General features: G+C 48.1%; 2 protein-coding genes across 2 annotated transcripts in view; both read right to left on the minus strand.

Moving 5' to 3' along the window:
* LTN1 (listerin E3 ubiquitin protein ligase 1) overlaps nt 1–400 on the minus strand; it is a 51298-nt gene extending 50898 nt beyond the window's left edge. Inside the window, exon 1 of the mRNA XM_081085498.1 lies at nt 289–400. Within this exon, the coding sequence (XP_080941624.1) occupies nt 289–330 (42 nt within the window). The 5' untranslated portion in view covers nt 331–400. The remainder of the gene's footprint in view (nt 1–288) is intronic.
* A 465-nt stretch (nt 401–865) lies between these two features.
* RWDD2B (RWD domain containing 2B) lies at nt 866–9492 on the minus strand. Its single transcript, XM_081085499.1, has 5 exons — nt 9279–9492; nt 4229–4455; nt 4082–4149; nt 3595–3957; nt 866–3051 (listed from the first exon to the last, which is right to left on the minus strand). The coding sequence occupies exons 2-5, from the start codon at nt 4433–4435 to the stop codon at nt 2817–2819; spliced, it is 873 nt and encodes a 290-aa protein (XP_080941625.1). The 5' UTR covers nt 4436–4455; nt 9279–9492; the 3' UTR covers nt 866–2816.
* Nucleotides 9493–9542: the final 50 nt, after the last annotated feature.

Here is a 9542-nt window from a genome sequence, read left to right on the forward strand (position 1 = left end):
GGGAAGAGGCGGGAGGGCGAGAGCCTGCCCGGACCCCGGCGCGCAGGCTCCGTCGGCAGCCTCCCACCCACCGAGTCCGCGGCCCGGCTCGCCGCGCAGGTGCCCTCCCGGTCCCGCTGCACCGACGCATCTGCTCATGAAAGTGTGCGCGCGGGGGCAGCTCGGCGCCGCACCCCCTCCTCTCTCTCCGCCACCTGCTCCCCGGCCCCGCCGGCAGGGACGCAGGCGGGAGGCCACACGCCCCGCGCCCCGCGGCCCTGCCCCGCGCGGCCGGCCACCCGCTCTCACCCGCAGGTTCCCTTTGGTCCGCTGCTTGTTCTTCCCGCCCATGGTCGCGACCTCCGCCACACTCAGCCCGCAGCCCCCGGGTTGACACAGCCGGGCCACCACCTCCGGCCCTGCCTCCGGAAGCGGTCACAGAACAACTTCCCGGCCCTCCCCTTCCGGCGCCCACCCCGGTCTTCCTGCCGCCCGACTTCTGCTCCCGCCTCCCGCCTCCCGCCTCCCGCCGTGGCCTTGACTACCTTCCGCATCACCTCACAATTAGAGCCACGTCTCCCTGAGTGACGTCACCCCTGTCCAATAGGAAGCCGAGCCTGGGCCCACAGTGCTGACTCTCCGCTTCCTCAGAGGCAGGAGGCGAGATTGGTTCCGATGGAGGGGAGGCTGGCCGTGTTCTCCCCACCACAAGGGTGGCAGTAGGACACTATCCATTGAGCCAAACTGCCTAGGGCAGTGTGAGATTATGAAATGCAGTCATCAGCATCATCTGGGTGTTTGTTAGAAACGCAGGCTATTAAATCACTTCCTATCTCTCTAAAAATCAATAAAACATACTTAAAAAAGAATACTATTGTTTGTATAGGAATTACTTTATAAATAGAAGTGGACATGTAGCCAATGTTTTCTGCTCACACTGTTTTCCATAGATTTTTAACTTTTAATCATAATTTGATTTGGCATTAATAGTTTCTTTTAAGGATAACACTTTCTTCACAGATGATTCTAATTCCAGGCATGTTACCGAAATAATACATAGAAAAATTGTCATTATGGAATGAATATACATATTGAACAGTTTTACATTTCAGGATCTTTATATCAAATATATATTCACTTTGAAAGTCTAAGGAAGCCATATTGCTCTAACATTTAACTAGCTTCTTACAGCTTTTATTGGGTCTCTTACATTAATGTAGGTAGGACCATCTAACTTGCTGTTTTCTTTTTTGCTACTACTCTCACCCATTTTCAAAGGAATTTACTAATCATGAGGTTGGAACATCTGTACTTTCTTGGTCACTCTGTCAATAATCCAATGTCTAAATCTGACAGGTTTGTCTCAAGGAAGAAAACTAATATATTATTATATTCTATGTGTTTCTTGTTACACTTGAGATCTGTATATTTGTACATAGCAGTGTGCTTTTTCTTAAAACAAAGTACAGCCTGGCTGGTGTGGCTCAGTGGTTGAGCGTCGACCTATGATCCAGGAGGTCATGGCTCAATTCTGGTCAGGGCACATACCTGGGTTTTTGGCTTGATCCCCAGTGTGGGGCGTGCAGGAGGCAGCCAATAAATGATTCTCTCTCATTACTCATGTTTCTACCTCTCCCTCTCCTTTCCTCTCTCTGAAATCAATAAAAACATTTTTTAAAAAGAGATTGAGCTCAGTTCATGCCTTACCCTTCTGTGAGGTGAACTCAGGAACAGAGCATTAAATATACACAAATCTATATGAGCTGCAAACTCTACTTAAGAAATACTTCACATATTTGTGTATCAAATGGTTGGGGTAGATTAAACCTTTGAGGTCCAATTTTATTTTTGGAATTCAAACAGTCTGGTGGGATTGATGGGATTGAATGTTGGGATTGAATGTTGAACTGGTTTGCGGTGTCGACCTGAGCCTCGACGTTGGACCTGTTCCTAGCGCCTGGTCTGTCGAGTCAGCCTCCACGTTGGACCGAAAAGGGTTAAAAACTAAAGCTTTCAAAAATTGATTTGGCAAAATAGCTTCCCACTACTAGTAAGTGGCACAGAAATATAAATAAGATGGTTTTTATTTCATAACTAGAAGCCCCCGTAGGGTCCCTAGGCCTGACTGGCGATCAGGGCCGGCTGGGGCCTTCCTTCATTCCACGCCACCCCCTGGTGGTCAGCGCACATCATAGGGAGTGATCGAACTCCTGGTCTTTTATATTAGGCTTTTATATAGATAGATAAGCTCTCTAAAGCGAGGCAGGGGCTGGTGCTGGATCAGCAGCTCACCAAAGGCGCTGGCATCTCTGTGGTTCTCCTGGCCCTTCCTGCCCTCGTGGATGAAGGGGCTACTGTAGCTCCAACCATCAGCCTTGGTGTTGTAGCAAAAAGAGGGGTAAGAGGTGCTCTTGCTGTGTCAATCATATTAACCAGGAAAGCAAAAGTTTTACCAGGCAACCCATAGCCAAAGCCCTATCCCCAGGCCACCTGAGCTTCAAGAGAGGCTGGGAGAGCTCATGGAGGCAGGTAAAAGGCAGGGGTTAGAGAACGGGTGGCAAGTTGGACTACCAATATTATCTAACTCAAGTCAAATTAATTTCTCTTTCAAAATGGGTAGATATGCCAAGGTATTCCTGTCAGTAATTTTAAGATTATAAATAAAGCCTCAGTTCTTTCAATCAGGACAATTTTTAACAGATGCACTTGAGCTATGCTACTTTTTCTCTTCTTTTACCCCTAACATTTTAGAATGGACTGAAGGAAAATTACTGAATCTTTCAAGAAAGAGTGGGTAAAAACAGTGACAAAATACTTTCAGTGACTCCTCTGCTCAGCTACTGTCCTTCCACACCAAAGAACATCTGGAAAACATCCCCACATCCACTGGCATTTAAAAAGTGATACAGCTGACCAAAGTCCATGTGGTTTCCTCTGGCTCCACCAACACTGAACATTTTTTCTTCAAAAACTGAAAATTTTCTCCATCTTTCCATTTCATCATTTGTACCATCCAAAGGAATGTCTTCTCGATGGCGAATCAAAATTCTCTTCCAGTTTAATTTTTTGAGTCTGAAAAGAAATATTCAAAGTAGAAAATTTGAAACTTGTGTTGTGCATTCAAGAACACTGAAAACATTACTTTCCTAGAAGGGTAGAAATCTACTTTATAATCTCAGGGATTCATTTTAATCAAATGTGATTCTGGTCATAATCCTGTCCCCAAAGTTATTTGTTGCATTATCACTGATACAGAAAGTACTAATTCTCAAACTCCCAAAAGGGACACCTCGGGTACTCATTTAGGAAACCAGTAGAGAAGTGTGGGATTAGAAACTCCCATGCCTCACAGGGAATACGCAGCTTATGATGAGGAAGAGTCAGATCCATGGGCAGGGAGGGCCTTGATGCAACATCTCTTTACAGAACCCTCCGACGTGCACTGTGTCCGATGAGCGAAGTGATGTGACCACGTGTGAGTTCTCCTTTGTCCAATGACTTGAGACTGAATTCCCAAAGGCACCACCCAGGGAAATACTTATTTTACATCTCCAGGATCTAGTCGAGAACTGAGATGATTGGCACGGCACACAGAGTTTGTGCGAGTGCACCCACCTTGACCAGAATTCTTCACAAGCACCGTGAGGGCCTTCCACACAGACGACGCCTGGCTTCCCAGGCATGCTAAACCCAGACAGGGAAAGCTCCTTCGCCCACTGCAGAATGTCCTTTCGCTTGCATTTGTTGTAGATGTGATGGCTATAGATCCAGAGTCTCGTGAGAATGACATGGACAGGCTGGACTGTACTTTCTGGAACGGGGGGAGGGGCGGGGCCTCTGCTGACATAGCCAGAGGCATGTTCTCTAACCCAGTCGGTGGCATTCAGTATACAGACGTCTCCGAGGCAATGCCTCTGCAGGTATGCGGTCAGATCTGTGTTCAGCTGAGTCTGCTGGGATCTAGTTAATAATGCTGACCTGGTAGAAAAGATATGAGATAAAACATTAAATCAACTTTCTTGGAACAGAAAAAAAACTCAAGAATTGCTATTATTCTCCGATTAATTTTGACCTTAAAAGCTAGCCAGTTCCTGTAACACACCTGACAGTGATTTCAGGCAGAACTTCAGGGTATTCAAAGGGAAGAATACAGGCCAGAGAAAACACCACCTGATCAAAAGAGAAGGAAAATGCCCTCAGCATTAAGTCTTGATGTGTTTCAATTCTCCCAAAAGCAAAGCTGAATTACCACTGTGCCCGCAGACATGTCCAGGTTCATGTTGATAGTAAAGTAAACCTTTGAAGATCGGCCCTCCATTGTCCCCTTTTCAATGCAATCTTTCAGTTCTGCTACAGCGAGCTGGTCATTCACTGTGAGCTCATTCTCGCCAGGGAACATGCTGGCCAGCAGGTCTAACTCAGAGAGCTGGGCCTCAGCCTGTTGAATCTCAACCATTTTTGGATATCTGTAAGTTTCTAAGGAGGAACGAATAAGAGACAACACATATGATCGTAGGATTAAGGGTACTTATTAAAAAAGTATTTGATTTCTTCAGAAAATGTGAAATTTAATCAGAGTATTGTTCCCCATTATTCTACTTTGTAATGTCCTGTACTATGCATGTAATACATGTAATATGTTAATATGGAACAATCCAGTGAGAACAATAAACTCTAATTATAACCACACACCAATTCCTACATATCCAGATAGTTGATTTGGCATCTTGATCTACTTTATAAAAGTAACTGAATAATGTAATCAAAACCCACATCAATGATACAGCCAGGAAAGAGGCTAACACAGATTACCGTGGAAACCTAGAATGAACACAGTGAGTAAGCAGAGCTAATTCTATGGATGGTTAATTTTTTCTTAATATTAAGTATATTAGTTTTAAAAGCAGGAGACTGGGAAAAGGGAAAATAAAGGCTTCTAATTATTCCACAGATCAAGTAACCCCTGTCCACATTAAAAAAGTACAAGGTTGGAAAATTCAAATAGTAAAGAAAAAAATTAAGATACAGTTTCCTGCTGGTAGTCTCTTGCCTGCCTACCTAAGTCCCCGATCCAAGGCAGAGTATTTGGTGTTTCACATCCAAAAAAATGTACGTATTAACATAAATGGAAACTACATGCTGGTATAACGTGTAAATACATGTAGAGTGAGCCACATAAACATAATTACAATGTATCCAAAGGGATGACACAAACATCTCCCTCCACCACTTCCCACCCCTCTGACCCCTCTTCCTTGGAGATCCAGTCACTGCCAGTACCTGGCGATCTAGCTCATTTTCTCGAGGGGCTGTCGTACTGAACCAGGTGGACATCATTTATTGCGTTCTTTACCTTGGACATGGGGTTGTTCCCATATTTTTGCTATTATGAACAATTCTGTAATAGAGGTTCTTTTCATATATACAGTTTGATGAGCAATACACACAAACGCACACACACACACACACACACGTGTATATATAGTTTGGTGACTACATATTCAAGGATAAGTTTGCAGAGATGGCTTGTTGGAACAACAAGTTCAACATTTAAAATCTGGGTAGATATTACCAAGTTGTCTTCCAGAAAGTTGCCATACAAAAGTTTAAATTTTTTACATAGTTCCCTCCTTTTTAAAAGTAATTATGAATACATTGTCTTGTGTGTGTGTGCACGCGCACTTGTGTGTGTGTGTGTGTGTGACATTCAAACAGAGTTTTAGGGATATACAGGACTATAACAAACCTAACAACATTCATGTCATCCGAGTCCCAGAAGGAGAGGAGAAAGAAGGCAGAGCTGAAAAAGTATGTGAAGAAATAGTGGCTGAAAACTTTCCAAATATGTCAAAAGGCATAAATGAATTCAAGAAGCTGAACATATCTCAAGCAAGACAAACCCACAAAAATCCATATCAAGACACATCAAACATCTGAAAACTAAAGACAAAACCTTGAAAGCAGCAAGATAAATGAGGAAAAGTAATTCATGTAAGAAAGTATTTCTCATCAGAAACTATAGAGGCCAGAAGGAAGAGTCATGATATTTCCCAAGTGCTGAAAGTAAAGAGATTATCCCACAGTATTACATCCAGTGAAAACATCCTCAGGAATGAAAGGGAAATCAAGGCATTCTAAGACAAATGAAGCAACTATTAATAGTTGACTAAACATGGGTATAAGGAAGAAGGAAAAGACTTTTACTTTCCAATTCGGACGCTTCAATATCATTTGAAGTTTTGTGATTAGCCTGCAGTACTTTTAAATTTCACAGAAAAAAGGAAAGGTTATACTCATAAAAAAAACTCAGTCCCATTGCTCTAGAGGAAAACATGACTTATCTTCTTACAACAGAATTTACTGAGTGAAATCAAACACCATTATTTATGTTAGTGGTATCCTCGGGGAATTCTTTCTCCTCTTTGGTAAAGTTTCATTGAGCAGTTACTATATGTAGAGCTTCACCCATCCTTCCTTTCTGGAGCTTTTTATTTATTTATTTACTTATTTAATATATTTTTACTGATTTCAGAGAGGAAGGGAGAGGTAGAGAGATATAGAAACATCAATGATGAGAGAGAATCATTGATTGGCTGCCTCTTGCACGCCCCCTACTGGGGATGGAGCCTGCAACCTGTGCATGTGCCCTTGACCGGAATCAAACCCAGGACCCTTCAGTCTACAGGCCGACGCTCTATCCACTGCGCCAAACCAGCGAGGGCGAGCCTTCTATTTAGTTTGAGGATCAGGTCATTAATAAGATCTAGAACAATGAAGACTTGGTGTTAAATGATCAGTATAAATATTATTACAGGCATGGGGAGTAAGATGAGGGCACAATAATGAAATGGGCCACCAGGAAACTTTTGGCAAAGGCCACAGGAACGGAGCTGAGCCTTGAAAGAAGGGTAAGACTTAGACAAGCAGAGCGGGAGGCATAATGGAGAGAGAGAAGAAAGGCCTGTGAGGCCGGAGAGCACAGAAAAATCACCGAGCCCTGAACCTGTCCCTGCCTCAGAGCCCCAACTACCACGCCTAATCCAGAGGCTCATGATTTGGACTCTTTTCCTCTGGCGCTAGCTACTTTGGCCCTAACCCATTTGGGCCCGTCTTTCCTCTCCGGGCAGGTGACTTCCACAGCCTCCAGCTCCCGACTCCTGTGCCTTTCTTGTGGTCGGGTTCAGCCAATGGGCTGGCAGGATGTGGAGGATGGGAGGAGAGAGTCCATGGTCCTTTTCCACGGTTCACAGCCATTCTGACAATGGCTGTGACGGGCGGAAGACCACCCCTTCTGCAGGCAGCCCTGTTCCTCGTCTCCAGCAGACCTTCCAGGCCGCCTCATGTTCCTTTACACGTGGCCACTCCTCTGTAAGCAGACCCTTCATTAACACTCTCCTCACAGCTTCACAGTCGAGTGTGTGCTGTTTAGTTCCTTCCGGACCCTTGTGCCCTCCTACGCGGAGTCTGGTTCTAAGGTCTCTCCATCAGCTTCGCTCCGCACTGTCATTACACTGGCTGTATGCGGTGTCTGATAGATGTATCTGAGACCAGCAAGAGAGCACCAGCAGCCCTGTCATCCTGCTTAGAAAAAAGTCAATGTGCCTGGTGACTGGGCAACAGCGTTGCAATCTGAGGGGAAGGCAAGCTGGCTGACCCGGACAGCTCCCCATGGAGTGAACTGACCAGGCTCACCATCTGGCTGTTCGCTTCAGGCTCAGAAGCAGGAAGTGCCAGCGCGTTGAGTGGACCCACTCTCCACAGGCTGCGTGGGATGATCCATTGCCAAGTCCTTTAGGACATTAGCTGCCATGGGTCCTGTCGAAAGCACACCACAAATTACAGGGGTGACTGAATGTCGGGGGAGCTGAGCTCACTAGGATGAACTGGACACAAATCGGGAAAACAGGAAGCGCTCTCGCACCCGCGGGGCTGTCTGCACCCGTGAGTGAGAGCTGATGATGACACCGCATCATTCCTGATGCCAGTGTGGTTCCAACTGAAGTCCCGGTGCCAGTGCCACACTGGGAAAACATTACACAAAAGCACTTTCTGTTTAAGTAAGTTCTTGAGATGCAGAATGACAGAGTTCAAGCAGGTTCTGTAGGGTGTCCAAGAATGGTCGTCCTATTACCGTGACTGATCTAGTGTTTACCTTAGACACAAGTGATTGCATTTGGACAATAAATTATACGGGCACTTTTTGTGTGTGTGGCTGCTCGGCCTTTATTGTTAGATCACAATCTGCACCGTGAATTTCTAAGAGGAGGGTTTAGTATGTGCTGTACCCCAAACCTTTCTGACCCTGATCACGAGAGTGAACATTTTCCTCCAGACCTAATGGCGTTAGCTCTTCTGGACACAGGAGCCATTCCTGGCTGGTCATCTAGCCGCCCCAACTTAAAGTCGTTCAATACCAAGGCTACGTTCCATCTTCATGGAGGCCTTTAAAATCCCTGGACTTATTAGAATTCCAAAAATACCTTCTCCAGCGTGTTTTGCAGCTGAGGACTCTAGGAAACAGCGTATTGATTGGGTGGTTATCGGAGGAAATGAAGCCGCGCTGGTCTTTGTAGCGGTTAAGTGTGCGCTCTTGCCCGTCGGCCCAAGTGCCACCTGCGGCCCACGACCTAGGCCAGCGGCTCGGTTTCTCGGGCCTCAGTCTCCCCATCTCCAAAGCGGGGAGACGGCTGCTGGGAGGCCCGAGGGCGCTGTGGAAAGTGCACACAGAGCTCGGCACGAGCAGCGCCCACAGCGCCGGCCAGGACCGCACCTGCCGCTCACCCAACGAGTGTCCCGCACGGTCCGGGCACCAACTGGTAACGACCAACAGGACGAGGAAATCTCTGCCGCCACGGCTGCCCCCGGAGGGAGGAGCCAGGCGCGGCCTGCGGATGGCTGTTGGGAGGCAAGGGCGGAAAGGGGACCGGAGCCAGCGGGCAGGTCTGGGGGCCCAGCACCCACAGGCCGAGGCAGGAGGATGCGGACCGGGCGGGGGCGGGAGCGGGGAGCGGGCAGCGCCGTGGGTCAGGGCTGGAGAGGGAACGCGGGCAGTGCCTGCTGGGCTCCCGCGGGCCACGACGTCCCCTCCTGGCGCACACGGGAGGCCCCCGCGGGGCTGCTCGGTCACGCAGGGGCCGCAGTGGCGCCTGGTGCTGGCCGCGGGGGGAGGGGGGCGCACCTGCCGGCAGGGCCCGCGGCTGGAAAGGGAGGCGCCGCTTAGTCCCCGGACCGCATTTCTGTGGACACCCGCGTCCTCCTGCCGCAGTGTTTCCGGGTCAGACCGGGCCGGCGGCGCCCACCTGTTTAATTCCCACCACGGGGCTCGGCGCCCATGGGTCCGGAACCAGCAGACGGAACCGCAGGTGGTCCACACGGGCCGCGCTGGGGCCCACCGAAGCTCAGGAGGGCTGCGACGCCCCGCGTGGGCCTGAGGAGCAGCGAGGGGCCCCAGACCGCCGGCGGTCGCCGCTTCCCTAACCAGCAGGTGAACAACCCACAGCCACGCCCCGCGGGGCAGCTCCCTCAGGCCCAGACCTTCCGGACGCGGCGACTGCACTTCCGGC

This window comes from Myotis nattereri (assembly GCF_964212035.1).
Source record: "Myotis nattereri genome assembly, chromosome: 3".
Taxonomy (NCBI): domain Eukaryota; kingdom Metazoa; phylum Chordata; class Mammalia; order Chiroptera; family Vespertilionidae; genus Myotis; species Myotis nattereri.